The following is an 18,895-nucleotide window of genomic DNA, read 5'->3' on the forward strand; positions in this document are numbered from 1 at the left end:
GGCATGCTGACTGTAGGAATGTCCACCAGAGCTGTTGCCAGAGAATTGAATGTTAATTTCTCTACCATGAGCCACCTCCAACTTTGTTTTAGAGAATTTGTCAGTACTGTACGTCCAACCGGCCTCACAACCATAGACCAAGTGTTACCACGCCAGCCCAGGACCTCCACATCCAGCTTCTTCACTTGCGGGATGGTCTGAGACCAGCCACCCGGACAGCTGATGAAACTGAGGGTTTGCACAACCGAAGAACTGTCAGAAACCGTCCCAGTGAAGCTCATCTGCATGCTCGTCGTCCTCATCAGGGTCTTGACCTTCAATGGTCACTGTCACGCTGGAAAACTGTGCTCTTCACGGTTTCAACTGTACTGGGCAGATGGTTTTCTGATGTCAACGTTGTGAACAGAATACCCTATGGTGGTGGTGGGGTTATGGTATGGGCAGGCATAAGCCACGGACAACGAAAACAATTGCATTTTATTGATGGCAATTTGAATGCACAGAGATACCGTGATGAGATCCTGAGGCCCGTTGTCATGCCATTCATCCGCCACCTCATGTTTCAGCATGATAATGCACGGCCCATTGTTGCAAGGACCTATACATAATTCCTGTAGGCTGAAAATGTCCCAGTTCTTCCATTGCCTGCATACTCACCAGACATGTCACCCGTTGAGCATGTTTGGGATGCTCTGGATCGACGTGTACGACAGCGTGTTCCAGTTCCGCCAATATCCAGCAACTTCACACAGCCATTGAACAGGAGTGGGACAACATTCCAAAGCCACAATCAACAGCCTGATCAACGCTATGTGAAGGAGATGTGTCGCGCTGCATGAGGCAAATGGTGGTCACACCAGATACTGACTGGTTTTCTGATCCACGCCACTACCTTTTTTGAAGGTATCTGTGACCAACAGATGCATATCTGTATTCCCAGTCATGTGAAATCCATAGATTAGGAATTAATTGATTTCAATTGACTGATTTCCTTATATGAGCCGTAACTCTGTAAAATACTGTATTTGTCATGTTTAGACAATTCACTAATACCAGTTCACTAACAGTTCTTAGCTACTTTATTATTGCATATTTAACCCATTAGATTGACTGTTAATGTGCTCTTCCAGTCTCAGGTTCTCCCGTGCCTGGCCTGAGCTGGGTTAAAGATGGCTTCCCTTTGAGACCCAGAGCAGGGCTGACCTTCCAGCAGGATGGCAACACTCACATCCTCACTGTGGACAACGTCCAGAAAAGGGACAGTGGGACGTACGGATGCACCATGACTACTAGTGCTGGGAAGGTGTCCTCGACTTGGAACCTCACGGTCAAGAGTAAGTACTTAGCGTGGGTCCTAAATGGCACCTGATTTTTATTTTGTATTTGTTTTTAAATGTGCACCCCTTTGAGTCCCCAGGACCCGTAGGGCTCTGGTCAAAAGTGTTGGGACTTTTTACTGTACACATTGTGGCAGGAAATAAAAGGCAACGGGAGAGCAGCGTTGTTGGTTTTAATAGTGTGAACTAAGGCCCTTGTCGTGCAGAATATTTATCGCGTCATCCTTTTCATCTGACAGGTCTATGGTTGAAGGTACAATAGTTTAGACTTAATAGTCTCCGCAGTCTCCAGCTCTGCCTTTGTGTAAATAAGCGTCTAATTCATTTCCCCCTGGCTGTCTTAATCAAAACACGATAATGATGAAGGCAGGCTAACTGAGGTAAGCACATCGACCATTTTAGTTCATTCCTCAGCGGCAATGCCGATTTTGGGCTGAGTTCAACTAAAACGAGACACTGTTGCTATTGGACCTGTCCTTATAAGCTGTCTGCTGTCTTTAACCAAATAAAAGTTGGTTGTTTATTGAATGATAGTCAAAGTGAAACTGTTTTGATATCTAGTTGGTGTTTTTGTTTGGACTAAACGTACTGGCACCAGTCTACAGTGATTCAATTTAGGGAGAGTCCAGAATTTATCACTTTTATTTTCCATAATACATAGCAGTGTCATAAGCTATGCATATTCAGTTTATTTTGCTTGAGATGAGCAGTCTTTTTGTTGGGAGTGTGTGTCCTCTAGACATGACTGCAACAATTCTTGTCTACCTATGCCCTCTACTGGAGAGAAGGAAAGATTGCATCTGGTCATACACCCAGTTTGCTATTACCGCGGTCGGTTGTCCCAAGTCAGGGTAGGTATTGTTTGCGGCAGGTACTTTAGGCCAAACACTGGGGTAAAGTCTTATGGTGGAAATGGGCCGTTAGACTGACCAGTACCACGCATTTTCAAATGTAAGGCTCCAATGTAATACATTTATGATGTATTCTTAATACTCTGTCTGTGTACTCCCTCCCCTGCAGACCCACGGCTGGAGGGAAAGCCCCCTGCGTTCAGCACTGTCCTGAAGGGATGTTCAGTGAGTGAGGGCCAGGACTTCCTTCTGCAGTGTTCAGTGCAGGGGGAGCCTCTACCTAACATCTTCTGGCTCCTAAACGGTGAGAGAGCCCATCATTAAAACAATTTTACGTTTGACTTAGGAAATAGGTGCCTTGCTCAAGGGCACAACAGACAGATTTTTTTCACCTAAACGGCTCAGGGATTCAAACCAGCAATCTTTCGGTTACTGGCCCAACGCTCTTAACCACTAGGCTACCTGCCAACCTGCATCTCCCCCTGCAGTAACTAAGGATGCAAAATTCCAGTAACTTTCCCATAATTTCCAACTGGAATTTCTGGGAAACCTGGGAATTTGGCGAAAATGACTGCAAATGTGCAACCCTAGCAGTAGCAGTCACCATTGTCTGGTAGTTACCGTATTACCATTACACCCACTAGAGGGGGGTGATAATCCTGTTTTTCAATGCTTTGCACCTCATTGGACGGACAGACGAAAGTCCCTTCCACTCCTATGAAAAGGGGAGGATGAAGGGAGAAGTGTTAGGAATAACAAAAAGCCCCTGTACTCAGAACCCTCTTGAAAAGATCAGCTAGGTGGGGGAATGTAATTTATTACATGCGTTCCCGAATGGCACCCTATTCCCTATATAGTGCACTACGGGCCCTGGTCAAAAGTAGTGCACTATAAAGGTAATAGGGTGCCCTTTGGGACACCGCCGTAGTAAGTCTGCTACTGCTTTCCCTCTCAGCATGAGGCCGGCCCATCACAGGACCACCATTTCACAGATCTGGCTGCTCTGCTGCTGAAGGCTCATGTCTCTGTAATATGTCAGATCCCACACAGAGAATGTTTATTTTTTCAACTGCTCCACATATAGAATGTCGGGGGAACCCCCTTGAATGGGCAATTTTGAAGGTCATAACTCCAAAATGGATTAATACTATACGGGAGCCTTGGGACGTCCATGTCTCACTGAAGTTAACGTTTGAATTGGTTAAGGTGAAGGTTAGGGTAAGAGTAGGGTTTAGCCTAGGGAGTATGGACATCCTAAGGGAACCCAATATCACATACAACCAAAATGAAAGCTTGGCATGACAATTGATCTAGCAGAATTCCAACTGAACACAGTATTTTTGTTATTATTGTAGCTAGGTTATTTTATCCTTCCATACTTAATGAAGATGGATCATAGTTTGTATTTGTCTATCTATCACCTGAGCCTAACTTGGCTCACAACATAGGGGCACAGTTCTTAACTCTAACTTTCATATCTAATCAAATGTTCGGCTCCTGAACTTGTTTGTAAACTGAGGGTGGTGTGTCTTGGCCAATGTAATTGTTTGTGTTTTGTTTTACTTCGGTTGCCAAATGTGTTTGAGTTGAATTATCCTCGTTAGAAAACATAGCTAAAAAGTTTTAAAGGTCCAATGCAGCCGTTTTTATCTCAATATCAAATCATTTCTGGGTAACAATTAAGTACCTTACTGTGATTGTTTTTAATAAAAATTGTTAAAAAAAATAGCTTCTTAGCAAAGAGCAATTTCTCAAGCAAGAAATTAGCTAGGACTGTCTGGGAGTGGTCTGAGTGGGGAGGGGAAAATTAAAAACTAGCTGTTATTGGCAGAGAGGTTTGGAACTCTCTTTCTTATTGGTTTATTAACTAATTTACCATGTAGTGACGTCACCAGGCAGGCCAAAGCTCCATCTCAGCAAAACAAGATTATATTTCAGGCGGTCTTTTCAAACAGCTCTTACAGTACACTAGAAAGGCATTATCATTATTTTCACAATTCCACAGTATTATTTCAACCTCATAGTGCTGAAATATAAAACATAGGAAAATCACATTTTGTCTGCACTGGGCCTTTAAGAAGCATCTTTAAAATAGAGATTTAATCTTTAAACTCAAATAGAATTGACCTGTTGCTGATTTTAGAGAAGGATCTAACATAGTTTCTGTCCCAAATGACACCCTATTCCCTTCATAGTATACTACTTTTTGACCAGACCCCTATGGGCCCTGGTCAAAAGTAGTGCACTATATAGAGAGTAGGGTGTCACTTGGGACATAACCATAGTTTCCACAAGGCCACTTCTCTTAGTGCTCCAGGTCTGAGCTGTACGGGAACTGTTGATGTTATACTCTGGTCTCTTGAAGACGGATGGACAGTTAATGGCATCACACTTATCTCAGGGAAGAGAAATAGTCCCCGCTCCCAGCAGGGATCCCAGCACCGACTGATTCACAGCCCTCTGTTCTTTCCGCTGGAAAATACACCCACAGCCATTAAACAAATATGAGGCCTAGGAACCATATAAAGGAAAAACATGCATCGCTGCCTCCTGAAACCTCTTCTGAAATATTACACACAGCCAGACTTGGCAAGTGTTTGTGCTCCAAAAGCAGACATCTGAGACTCTCTCTTTCCAAGACTCTGACCTGTGCAGGCCGATTATGAAATGCCTACCACAAGGACAAAAAAAGGCTCCCCTGGATTTCAAAGTGAATGCCTTTCTTGGGATTGGGTGGTCCAGCACCGGGAGCGAGAGCCATTTATAATAGCGGAGGTGAATAAATATGGCGTATTGTACATTCCTCTCCGTTACTCTCTTTTTGTGTCGTCATTAGCACAGTATACATGATCTCAGTTTGTGCCGATTTATTTACTGGTGCATTGAACCATGTTGTGCGCTGTAGTTACAAAACTCTGTGTATCGTGCTAAAACAATGACGTCATAGCTGTATTCCGACATCTTTATACACCTTCGCCATTATTGGTGCCAGAGCATCACAACTCATATATTATTTTACCCCTTTTTCTCCACAATTTTGTGGTATCCAATTGGTAGTTACAGTCCTGTCCCATCGCTGCAACTCCCGTACGGACTCGGGAGAGGCGACGGTCGAGAGCCGTGCGTCCTCCGAAACACAACCCAGCCAAGCCGCACTGCTTCTTGACACAACGCCCGTTTAACCCGGAAGCTAGCCGCACCAATGTGTCAAAGGAAACGCCATACACCTTGCGACCGTGTCAGCGTGCACTGCGCCCAGTCCGCCACAGGAGTCACTAGTGCGCGATGGGACAGGAACATCCCTGCCGGCCAAACCCTCCCCTAACCCGGACGACGCTGGGCCAATTGTGCGCCTCCCAATGGGTCTCCCAGTCGCGGCCGGCTGCGACAGAGGCTGGATCCGAAGCAGGTTCTCTAGTGGCACAGCTAGAACTGCGATGCAGTGCCTTAGACCACTGTGCCACTCACTAGCGGTTCTGGGGGGGAGGGCCAGGGGGGGCCAGTGCCCCTGTGACAACAATTTTGGACCCCCTTGTGGCCCCCCTAAATGTGGAGTATGAAATAATTTTTACATAGCAAAAATTTGTTATCGTTCTTTTTTTTACATCCGTTATTAGACAGTGGCAACGATGATGATTATGAACATGGTCTTTTGCCTGCTAATGCCTGCAATGCAGTGAAGAAAACGATATGACAACAATAACGTCTAATGTAACTGGCCCCTCTAACAGTACAACTGGCCCCAGATTGGCCCTCCCAGTTGAAATGGTCTAGAACCGCCACTGGCACCATTTACATTTACATTTAAGTCATTTAGCAGACGCTCTTATCCAGAGCGACTTACAAATTGGTGCATTCACCTTATGATATCCAGTGGAACAACCACTTTACAATAGTGCATCTAAATCTTTTAAGGGGGGGGGGGGGTTAGAAGGATTACTTTATCCTATCCTAGGTATTCCTTAAAAAGGTGGGGTTTCAGGTGTCTCCGGAAGGTGGTGATTGACTCCGCTGTCCTGGCGTCGTGAGGGAGCTTGTTCCACCATTGGGGTGCCAGAGCAGCGAACAGTTTTGACTGGGCTGAGCGGGAACTGTGCTTCCTCAGAGGTAGGGGGGCCAGCAGGCCAGAGGTGGATGAACGCAGTGCCCTTGTTTGGGTGTAGGGCCTGATCAGAGCCTGAAGGTATGGAGGTGCCGTTCCCTTCACAGCTCCGTAGGCAATCACCATGGTCTTGTAGCGGATGCGAGCTTCAACTGGAAGCCAGTGGAGAGAGCGGAGGAGCGGGGTGACGTGAGAGAACTTGGGAAGGTTGAACACCAGACGGGCTGCGGCGTTCTGGATGAGTTGTAGGGGTTTAATGGCACAGGCAGGGAGCCCAGCCAACAGCGAGTTGCAGTAATCCAGACGGGAGATGACAAGTGCCTGGATTAGGACCTGCGCCGCTTCCTGTGTGAGGCAGGGTCGTACTCTGCGAATGTTGTAGAGCATGAACCTACAGGATCGGGTCACCGCCTTGATGTTAGTGGAGAACGACAGGGTGTTGTCCAGGATCACGCCAAGGTTCTTAGCACTCTGGGAGGAGGATACAAGGGAGTTGTCAACCGTGATGGCGAGATCATGGAACGGGCAGTCCTTCCCCGGGAGGAAGAGCAGCTCCGTCTTGCCGAGGTTCAGCTTGAGGTGGTGATCCGTCATCCACACTGATATGTCTGACAGACATGCAGAGATGCGATTCGCCGCCTGGTTATCAGAAGGGGGAAAGGAGAAGATTAATTGTGTGTCGTCTGCATAGCAATGATAGGAGAGACCATGTGAGGATATGACAGAGCCAAGTGACATGGTGTATAGCCAGAATAGGTTGAGGTGCCTAGAACAGAGCCCTGTTGGACACCACTTGTGAGAGCGCATGGTGCGGAGACAGATTCTCGCCACGCCACCTGGTAGAAGCGACCTGTCAGGTAGGACGCAATCCAAGCGTGGGCCGCGCCGGAGATGCCCAACTCGGAGAGGGTGGAGAGGAGGATCTGATGGTTCACAGTATCAAAGGCAGCAGATAGGTCTAGAAGGATGAGAGCAGAGGAGAGAGAGTTAGCTTTAGCAGTGCGGAGAGCCTCCGTGACACAGAGAAGAGCAGTCTCAGTTGAATGCCCAGTCTTGAAACCTGACTGATTAGGATCAAGAAGGTCATTCTGAGAGAGATAGCAGGAGAGCTGGCCAAGGACGGCACGTTCAAGAGTTTTGGAGAGAAAGAAAGAAGGGATACTGGTCTGTAGTTGTTGACATCGGAGGGATCGAGTGTAGGTTTTTTCAGAAGGGGTGCAACTCTCGCTCTCTTGAAGACGGAAGGGACGTAGCCAGCGGTCAAGGATGAGTTGATGAGCGAGGTGAGGTAGGGGAGAAGGTCTCCGGAAATGGTCTTTTTTCATGGTACCACTTGGGAGGCCCATCCAGGCTCAATTTAACACAGCGCTAGCTAGCTGCCTGTCTGTGTAAACTCAGGCCTGCAGGGAAAGATCAACACACATCCGATAAAGAAATATGTTGTGCCATTGATACAATCAATTACAAGGTTTTTTACATTTAGTGTAGTCTGTTTCTGCCTCTACACATTTATTTGTTTTATGAGCGATTCCACAGCAAACATTTTATTTGTTTAATATGAATGAATATTAGACTCTTGCTTAATTTCTAACAATCTTTCTTCAATCATCTCTCTCCATGTAATACTGCGCTCCTTTACTTTTACACTCTTAGTGTGAGAAACTCTCTTTTTTGCTGTGAGTTGATTGTGTTTAGGTGTTCCTCCTCGAGTGTGACGCATGTTCCTTCTCCCCCTCCAGACAAGCCAGTGCCGCATGCCCACTCTGCCTTTGAGAATGGCCTGACCCAACTCGCAGTCCAGGGTGCACTGCCAGAGGACGAAGGCCAGTACGCGTGTGTCGCTGAGAACAGCCATGGGAGAGCAGTGTGCACTTCCAGAGTCATCGTCAAAGGTGGGCTTGGGAGCCTCTACAGTGGCCGTATGTATCAAGCTTCTCAGTGGGTTCAGCTCCCCCCCTGTCCATATACTGTTCATTATGATCCAAAAGTTATAACTGATCATAGATCATGACCCTTACTCTGAGACACTAGGTACATACAATACACTGAGAGTACAAAACATAGGAACACCCTCCTAATATTGAGTTGCACCCCTGTTACCCTCAGAGCAGCCTCAATTCATCGGGGCATGGACTCTACAAGTTGTCGAAAGCGTTCAACAGGGATGCTGGCCTATGTTGACTCCCACAGTTGTCAAGTTGACTGGATGTCCTTTGGTTAGTGGACCATTCTTGATACACACGGGAAACAGTTGAGTGCGAAAAGCAGCGTTGCAGTTCTTGACACACTCAAAAACGACCATACCCCATTCAAAGACACTTAAATTGTTTGCCTTGCACATTCACCCTCTGAATGGCACACATACACAATCATGTCTCAAGGCTTCAAAATCCTTCTTTAACCTGTCTCCTCCCCTTCATCTACACTGATTTTGAAGTGGATTTAACAAGTGACATCAAGAAGGGATCATAGCTTTCACCTGGATTCACCTGGTCACTCTTTATGTCATGGAAAGGGCAGGTGTTCCTAATGTTTTGTACACTCAGTGTACACCACAATGGCTTTGGAAATATTTTTTTTTAGGGCATGGAAAAAGGCTTCTTTACTAAAATGATAGTCATGTAGGGGAATGCCAAATAAATATTTCAAGTTATTAAAATACATTTTAAATTTTTGAACATCTGAACAGCATGTCAAGCTGACAAATTATTTAAACATGCTATATATAGAAACATATACTGTATATGTTTAAATATGAATCTATACAGTACCAGTCACACCTACTCATTCAAGGGTTTCTCTTTATTTTTACTGTTTTCTACATTGTAGAATAATAGTGAAGACATCAAAACTATGACATAACACATATGGAATCATGTAGTAACCAACAAAGTGTTGGTTACTAAAATATATTTGAGATTCTTCAAAGTAGCCGCTCTTTGCCTTGATGACAGCCTTGATGACAGCTTTGCACACTCTTGGCATTCTCTCAACCAGCTTCATGAGGTAGTCACCTGGAATGCATTTCAATTAACCGGTGTGCCTTGTTAAAAGTTCAATTGTGGCATTTCTTTCCTTTTTAGTGCATTTGAGCCAATCAGTAGGGGTGGTATACAGAAGATAGCAATATTTGGTAAAATTCCAAGTCCATATTATGGCAAGAACAGCTAAAATAAGCAAAGAGAAACAAGTCCATCATTACTTTAATGCATGAAGGTCAGTCAATACGGAAAATGTCAGGAACTTTGAAAGCTTATTCAAGTGCAGTCGCAGATACCATCAAGCGCTATGATGAAACTGGCTCTCATGAGGACCGCCACAGGAAAGAAAGACCCAGAGTTACCTCTGCTGCAGAGGATATGTTCATTAGAGTTACTAGCCTCAGAAATCAGCAATTAACTGCACCTCAGATTGCGGCCCAAATAAATGCTTCAGTTCAAGTAACAAACGCATCTCAACATCAACTGTTTAGAGGAGACTGCGTGAATCAGGCCTTCATGGTTGAATTGCTGAAAAGAAACCACTACTAAAGGACACCAATAAGAAGAATAGACTTGCTTGGGCCAAGAAACACGAGTAATGGACATTAGACCGGGAGAAATCTGTCCTTTGGACTGACGAGTCCAAATTTGAGATTTTTTTCGTTCCAACCGCCCTGTCTTTGTCAGATGCAGAGTAGGTGAACGGATGATCTCCGCATGTGTAGTTCCCACCGTGTAGCATGGGGAGGAGGGGATGGTGTGCTTTGCTGGTGACAATGTCGGTGTTTTATTTAGAATTCAAGGCACACTTAACCAGCGTGGCTACCACAGCATTCTACAGCTATTCACCATCCCATCTGGTTTGAGCTTAGTGGGACTATAATTTGTTTTTCAGCAGGACAATGACCCAAAACACACCTCCAGGATGTGTAAGGGCTATTTGACCGAGAAGGAGAGTGATGGAGTGTTGCATCAGATGACCTGGCCTCCACAATCCCCCGACCTCAACCCAATTGAGATGGTTTGGGATGAGTTGGACCGCAGAGTGAAGGAAAAGCAGCCAACAACTCCTCAGCATATGTGGGAACTCCTTCAAGACTGTTTGAAAAGCATTCCAGGTGACGCTGGATGAGAGAATGCCAAGAGTGTGCAAAGCTGTCAAGGCAAAGAATCTCAAATATAATATATATTTTGATTTATTTAACACCTTTTTTGGTTACTACATAATTACATATGTGTTATTTCATATTTTGGATGTTTTCACTATTATTCTACAATGTAGAAAATGGTAATAATAAATAAAAACCCTTGAATGAGTAGGCGTGTCCAAAGTTTTGACTGGTACTGTACATAAAATATATCTCATACTATCAGGCTATTTTAGGTCTTAGCAATCTTTTGGCTTTATTGAGAATGTGCTCAGTCCATGAGATAGGAAATATGCTTCTCTTCTCAGAAGAATGAGCATTTGACTGTTTACTAAAGCCCTGAAATGTCTATATTGAGAGTTCTTTGAGCCCTTTGATAAGCAGCACTGCTGCTCTAAGAGAATAGCTATTTTTGGGCTCTGATGTTGCATTTAAGGAAACATCTGCTCTCTCTGTTCCAGCATGCATCTTGTCTACATCCTAAACGGCACCACATTCCCTGTATAGTGCACTACTTTTTACCATGGCCCTGGTCAAAAGTAGTGCACTGTATAGGGAATAGGGTGCCATTTGGGACATAAAACCTTGTCTTTCAGCGCACACAGGGCTTCATGGCAGAGGTTCAGCTTTTTAAAATGTGAAATACCATCATTTTCCCACACATGCACTGTGAGTGCAGCATGAGAGACAGAGAGGGACATGCAGCTTGTTTGACTTGCTAGCACACCAACCATCTTGGTCATACATGAAGAACTAATGGCACTCATTCGTTTTTAGTAGCAAAGCGTGCTAGAGCAGAGAGGGAGTATAACTTTAAGGACATCCACAATCAATCTTTTTGGAATCTGTTTGGAAGCACTTTCTATTATGTCCTTTCATGCATTATAATCCCTTATGTTTAACAGTATGACACTGACTGTAAGATTCCATAGTGATCTCGATCTACAGGTTAACCTTCACTCCAATCTGATTAAGAGTCTCTTTCTAAGCCCTGATTTAAAGATCCAACGCTTCATGCAGATGTGCAAGCCAAGTGGCCATTGATTTGCTTGGCAAGTTGGCATCACACTGAACCTGTGAGAACAAGTAGATGAGTGGATTGGTGCCAGTTTATATGATGCCAGCCTGAGGTAGGGTGAGTCTGCTATGTTCAACACAGCTAATATCTTGTAGAAGAACAGCCATGGCAGTGTTAGCTGTAAGTTAAGATCATCATACTGTACATGTACCTACAGTATATGACAGCGGAGGCTGCTGAGGGGAGGACGGCTCATAATAATGGCCGGAATGGAGTGAATGGAATGGTATGAAACAGATGGTTTTCTTGTGTTAGTTACCATTCCATACACTCCATCCCAGACATTATTATGAGCCGTCCTCCCCTCAGCAGCCGCCACTGATATATGAATACTGTAAGGTGTGATGGTTTCTTTTTACTATTGAAATGCAAAATGTTTATTGACTATTGTTGAGTATTGCATGCCTTAGGATTGGTAGAGGGGCTAGAGGATGTCCCACGCAGTTAGGCTCCCTGCATTATTATTAACTTTTGTTTAAATTCGGGCCCTTGCGCCATGTGTAAACTGTTATGAGGGCTCCTCAGATTACTGTCGGTCCCAAATGGCACCATATTCCCACTACATTTGACCAGGGCTGACGAAAGCTCCCATAGGCCCAGGTCAAAAGTAGTATAGGGTGCCATTTGGGACGCAGCCTGTGGCAGCAGTGAAGCAGAGCTTTTTAAGCAGCAGTGCTGATGGAAACATGCTGGAGATGCCTTGGATCTCCCTCTGGCATGCTGGGTATGTATACAGACAGTGGGCTATGTTTATGACAAACCCTGTCTTGTAGGGTCCTGACGTCCACAAGGTTAGGGCCACTAGATTTATGAACCTGTGGATGGGGGGAGGGGGTTGACTCTACGTAGAACCAAACGCCATACATGGTGCGTATGAATCAAGGAGCAAGGGCCAAAAAGGTCCCCTTGCTCGCTCTCTCTCTCTCTCTCTCTCTCTCTCTCTCTCTCTCTCTCTCTCTCTCAGGAAGCCCTCCGCAATAGAGAAGTCCCTCGTGAAAATGTGCCTGTTTGCTCAGAACAGCTTGTCCTCTTGCTCCCTCTGTCCCTTTTTTATTTTGATATGATTTCTTTCTATATAACTGTATTGTGATAATACATGTTTTTAGCATTAGATTCAACTTAGCTTTTTACCCCATTATGACTAAAGTATAATGATGAGTCAAGTAATTTGATTTTGAACTCTCATGACTCTTAAAGACCTTGGCAAGAACATCGCCCTTATCCCTCATGTCCTATGGTCATCTTTAATGAGATTATTCAAGTGTTTGCTTTTTCAGGACATGTACCTCACATGTTTGCCAATAACATCACATCATAAGTCATATGGAATGTCCAGATCGTCGCTGTGATGTGGTGTTTAGAGCACGGGTCTAAAGGGTGATTGAGCTGTAATTGGAGTACTGTAACGCGTCCGATCAAAAGTAGTGCACTGTATAGGGATTAGGGTGCCTTTTGGGACGCACGCCTGGTAACGTTCAGGACATATCTCGTATTCATAGTCCGTATCCCAAATGGCACCCTATTCCTTATTTAGTGTATTACTTTTGACCAGGGCTCTGTTCACAAAGAGTGCACTAAATAGGGAAGATGGTGCCATTTGGGACGCAGCAATAGCATTGCGTTGCGTTGTGCTCTGGAAATTTCTCCAGATGACAAGTCTGTAGTTATGGATGAAATTCTCCACCGACTTCTAAGGATGACAAAATGTATTCGGAGTAGGAGGAATTCTATCGTAATAATTATTCAATCTGACTCCATAATCATGTGTATAAATTGCATAAGGCCCTGTGCGTCTCTGACGGGTCTAGCAAGATAGCTAATCATTGCATCACCAGACTATAATGTGTCTATCTTGTAATGGAATTAGCAATGTGCGGATACTTATGAGCTGTTTCTAGCGATCAAAGTTCTCGCATTAATTGAGTCAAGTTTAGAGCAGGGATGTCGAGGTGGAACCCAAGTGTACGATGTGTAGTATAATTACAGTACTAGTCAAAAATTTGGACACCTACTCATTCCAGGGTTTTTTATTTTGTTTTACTAGTTTCTACGTTGTAGAATAATAGTGACGGCATCAAAACTATGAAATAATAAATGGAATCATGTAGTAACCAAAAAATTGTTAAACAAATCAAAATATATTTTAGATTCTTCAAAGTAGCCACCCTTTGCCTTGATGACAGCTTTACACACTTGTGGCATTCTCTCAACCAGCATCATGAGGTAGTCACCTGGAATGCATTTCAATTAACAGGTGTGCCTTGTTAAAAGATCATTTGTGGCATTTCTTTCCTTCTTAATACGTTTGAGCCAATCAGTTGTGTTGTGTCAAGGTAGGGGTGGTATATAGAAGATAGCCCTATTTGGTTAAAGACCAAGTCCATATTATGGCAAGAACAGCTCAAATAAGCAAAGAGAAATGACAGTCCATCATTACTTTAAGACATGAAGGTCAGTAAATCCGGAAAATGTCAAGAACTTTGAAAGTTTCTTCAAGTGCAGTCACAGAAACCATCAAGCGCTATGATGAAACTGGCTCTCATGAGGACCGCCACAGGAAAGGAAGACCCAGAGATACCTCTGCTGCAGAGGATAAGTTCATTCGAGTTACCAGCCTCAGATTGCAGCCCAAATAAATGCTTCACAGAGTTTAAGTAACAGACACATCTCAACATCAACTGTTCAGAGGAGACTGCGAGAATCAGGCCAATGGACATTAAACCCGTGGAAATCTGTCCTTTGGTCTGATGAGTCCAAATTTGAGATTTTGGGTTCCAACCACCGTGTCTTTGTGAGACGCAGAGTAGGTGAACGGATGATCTCTGCATGTGTGGTTCCCACCGTGAAGAATGGAGGAGGTGGTGTGATGGTGTAAGGGCTATTTGACCAAGGAGCGTGATGGAGTGCTGCATCAGATGACCTGGCATCCACAATCATCCGACCTCAACCCAAGTGAGATGGTTTGGGATGAGTTGGACCGCAGAGTGAAGAAAAAGCAGCCAACAAGTGCTTAGAATATGTGGGAAGTCAATCAAGACTGTTGGAAAAGCAGTCTTCATGAAGCAGGTTGAGAGAATGCCAAGAGTGTGTAAAGCTGTCAAGGCAAATGGTGGCTACTTTGAAGAATCTCATATTTACTATATATTTAGACTTTTTTTTGGTTACTACATAATTCCATATGTGTTATTTCATAGTTTTGATGTCTTCACTTGTATTCTACAATGTAGAAAAGAGTAAAAATGAAGAGAACCCCATGAATGAGTAGGTGCTGCCAAACTTTTGACTGGTACTGTATATTTATCATTAGTCCAGAACAACAAAACAAAGAATATTACTCTGAATTACAAGGACTACAGTATGAAGCCAATTTAAGTGATAAAGATGCATTACAAGTATACAATAAGAATATAATTATCAAATGTGTACATACGTCTAAGTCTTCAAAGTAACAATGTAGAAAATTGTCAGTCTAATAATATAGCATACACACCACACTATGGCATAGGCCTACAAAGTATAGCCAGGAGATTTGCAATACAAGTTCTCAATGAATGAAGCAACCCATCAAACTTTTATCCTTCCTAGGGCGAAATCGATTTCAATTGCCTCCATCGATTTAATTAGCTTCACTCTGCTGGCCAGGAAACAATATGACAAAAGGCATAAAACTTCACATTCTCTAAACCTAATCGACACACTCAATCTAAATGATAGGGGCACACATCTGTGCCGCTCCATCTTTGAACTGACCGGCGACCAGTTCAGTTCAGCAATTCTGTAAAGATAAATCCTTAACACGTATAGTACATTGAGTCTTAGTCAAATTTGCAGCTCTTTAGAGCTACTGAAAGGATCCAAACATGACAATTTAATTCATACAGTTAGATTCATTAGTCAACTCAAGTTTAATCAGTCGTCATGCCTCTGAGTGTGCCAGTATTCTTGGACCTCCGTGGCAATGTCCGGCCCCAGAGAAAGCCACTGGCGAAGGTGTGCTTCACTCCTGTGATGCATAAAAATATGGCCATCCATCCGGACAGTGCCTTAAATCGTGATCAAATCATCACGCTGTGCCTTGGCGCTGGCGTGTCTTCATCATCGCCTTCATCATCGGTCAACCTCTAATTTTTCAAGTCCATATGAGGATCAGCTGTACACTTGTAACGTTCTGCTCCAGAGCCTCTGAAAGTTTTCAGACTATACGCTTGGCTTTCAATGTCATTGAGAACACAGTTTTCCACATTCTTTGGCATGGTTTCTTCAGTACTGTAGGTTTCAGATATCCTGGCTGCAGTAGATTGCCAGACAGCTGAGTTATTGATGTAGGAGAGCTCTTGCTCTTGGCCCGGAGGTTCATCTTTATCTGAACGAGCGGAGACTCCCAAGCGATGCACAGGGCTCCCAAATCAAATGTTATTGCTCACATACACATGGTTAGCAGATGTTATTGTGAGTGTAGGAAAATGCTTATGCTTCAAGATCCGACAGTGCAGCAGTATCTAACAGGTAATATCAGCAATTCCACAACAAAACCTAATACACACAATCTAGTAAAGGAATGGGATGAAAATATATAAGTATAAAATATATGGATGCGCAGTGACAGAGCGGCTAAGATGCGATAGATACTACAGAATAGATAGTGAAGGATACAATATATTGATATGAGACGAGTAATGCGAGATAAGTAAACATTCTTAGTGGCATTACCCCATAGTGTTCAGGTCAGAAGTATTGCACTATATACAGGAAATAGGGTGCCATTAGGAAGTACTATAAGAAATCTACTTCAGCCTTAATATACAGTGCATTCGGAAAGTATTCAGACCCCTTGACTTTTTCCACATTTTATATTACAGCCTCATCAAATCTACACACAATGCCTCAGAATGACAAAGAAAAAACAGGTTTCTATAAAGATTTCCTAAAATAAAAAAACTACACAGCTATTCAGACCCTTTACTCAGTACTTTGTTGAAGCACCTTTTTGGCAGTGATTACAGCCTTGAGTCTTCTTGGATATGACGCTACAAGCTTGGCACACCTGTCAGGTTGGATGGGGAGCATCGCTGCACAGCTATTTTCAGGTCTCTCCAGAGATGTTTTATCAGGTTCAAGTCCGGGCTCTGGCTGGGCCACTCAAGGACATTCAGAGACGTGTCCCAAAGCCACTCCTGCGTTTTCTTGGCTGTGTGCTTATGGTCGTTGTCCTGTTGGAAGGTGAACCTTCGCATCAGTCTGCGCTCCTGAGTTCTCTGGAGCAGGTTTTTATCAAGGATCTCTCTGTACTTGCTCAGTTCATCTTTCCCTTGATCCTGACTAGTCTCCTAGTCCCTGCTGCTGAAAAACATCCCCACAGCATGATGTTGCCACCACCATGCTTCACCGTAGAGATGGTGCCATGTTTCCTCCAGACTTGACACTTGATATTCAGGCCATGGAGTTCAATCTTGGTTTCATCAGACCAGAGAATCTTGTTTCTCATGGTCTGAGTCCTTTAGGTGCCTTTAGTCAAACTCCAGTGGGCTGTCATGTGTCTTTTACTGAGGAGTGGCTTCCGTCTGGCCACTCTACCATAAAGACCTGATTGGTGGAGTGCTGGAGAGATGGTTGTCCTTCTGGAAGGTTCTCCCAGACCAAGGCTCTTCTCCCCTGATTGCTCAGTTTGGCCAGGCGGCCAGCTCTAGGAAGAGTATTGGTGGTTCCAAACTACTTCCATTTAAGAATGATGGAGGCCACGGTGTTCTTGGAGACCTTCAATGCTGCAGAAATGTTTTGGTACCCTTCCCCAGATCTGTGCCACAACACAATCCTGTCTCGGAGCTCGACGAACAATTCCTTCGACCTCATGGCTTGGTTTTGCTCTAACATGCACTGTCAACTGTGGTACCTTATATAGACAGGTGTGTGCCTTTCCAAATCATGTCCAATCAATTGAATTTACCATAGGTGGACTCCAATCAGGGTTGTAGAAACATCTCAAGGATGATCAATGGAAACAGAATGCACCTGAGCTCAATTTCACAAAGCGTCTGAATACTTATGTAAATAAGGTCTGTTTTTATTTTTAATACATTTGTAAAAAAATTCTAAAAACCTGTTTTTGCTTGTCATTATGAGGTGTTGTGTGTAAATTGAGCAAAAATGTTTTTTTTTAAATCCATTTTAGAATAAGGCTGTAATGTAACAATATGGAAAAAGTGAAGGGGTCTGAATACTTTCAGAATGCACTGTATAGTATTCCAAGACTCCATCTAGAATAACTATTGATTTACATGACAGTCAATTGGGGGAATGCTGAATCTCAAGTTGGTTGTCTTGGCTTAGTGTGCTGCTTAGTAAATTACTCCAGTTCTTAAAGTAACCCTGCTAATGTTGTTAAATTTCAGCTAAGAAAAATTTCAAGAGGATGGACCCTCCAAATGCAGTTGACACCAAGAAGCCATCGAAGCCATCTGCCCCTGTATTCCTACGAGGTCTGAAGGATCTGAAAGTCATGGACGGCAGCAAAGTCATCATGACCGTGGAGGTGACGGGTAAGAGAAGGCCTCGTCTCTCCTCCTACTAGGTCATATTCTTTAGGCAGCAAATGAAAGAAAACAGACTACCTAGACTAGTCCAATAAAAACAGCTTGTTTTTATATTCCGTTGAAAAGCATTTCGTGACAGTGTGCCACAATGAATACATACAACCCTAGTCGGTGTCTTGTGTTGGCCCTTATTCCTATTAATCAGACTGGAAAACTCATATCTTTGGTATTGTTTTTAGCAACTCTGTTTGCTTTAGACACTGGTATTTCCTGCTCAGCCCCCAGAGATAAGTTGTTTGGTTTTTGGTTGTTTTATGCATTTGCATTTCCTTCCAACGTGTGACCTGAGGGGATGGGTAGCCTCTTGGAGTATTATCATTTATTATTATATCATCTTCATCATCCCGCTTCCTGTTTGTCTGAGAGGTTGTTCGCCTGAGGCAGGAGTCGCTAGTAATATGGCGTAAGATTGACATTATTATTCTAGGCCTTTCATCATTTAATGTAAATGGTGATGGAGCGGGATGGTCTCTCACTGGATTTTCTTAAGTAGATTTATGATAACAGTAATCCACATGCAATTTATTCAATTATATCATGCATCATACCTATGTGGAAAATGCATAATATTATGCAAGATAATTCTAAGTCACAGCGTGTGTTATGTAACACAACCTGTTACTATAGGGCGCAATTCAAATTATTTAAATTACAAAATTACATATTGGTTTCCTTACTCAGTAAGCAGTCTGACAGAAATCCATGTTTTGGTTTTGTTTACCTGGCCACTTTCTTCAAATGCTAACTTTTTAGCATGTTTGTCCAAAAATCAACTTTTTATCCCAGAAATTAGTATGTTTTGTGTTTC

The 18,895-nt window shown here is 43.6% G+C and overlaps 1 protein-coding gene across 3 annotated transcripts in view; it reads left to right on the forward strand.

Annotated features, from left to right (window-relative positions):
- The window catches only part of LOC106586160 (myosin light chain kinase, smooth muscle), a 98,934-nt gene that overhangs the window by 46,893 nt on the left and 33,146 nt on the right, over window positions 1-18,895 (forward strand). For all 3 annotated transcript variants that reach the window (XM_082968876.1, XM_014173075.3, XM_082968877.1), the window contains 4 exons: window positions 1,131-1,334; window positions 2,358-2,492; window positions 8,030-8,182; window positions 17,887-18,033. In XM_082968876.1, coding sequence (XP_082825002.1) covers window positions 1,131-1,334; window positions 2,358-2,492; window positions 8,030-8,182; window positions 17,887-18,033 — 639 coding nt within the window. The remainder of the gene's footprint in view (window positions 1-1,130; window positions 1,335-2,357; window positions 2,493-8,029; window positions 8,183-17,886; window positions 18,034-18,895) is intronic.

The sequence above is a fragment of the Salmo salar genome, chromosome 25, assembly GCF_965601325.2.
Source record: "Salmo salar chromosome 25, fSalSal1, whole genome shotgun sequence".
Classification (NCBI taxonomy): Eukaryota; Metazoa; Chordata; class Actinopteri; order Salmoniformes; family Salmonidae; genus Salmo; species Salmo salar.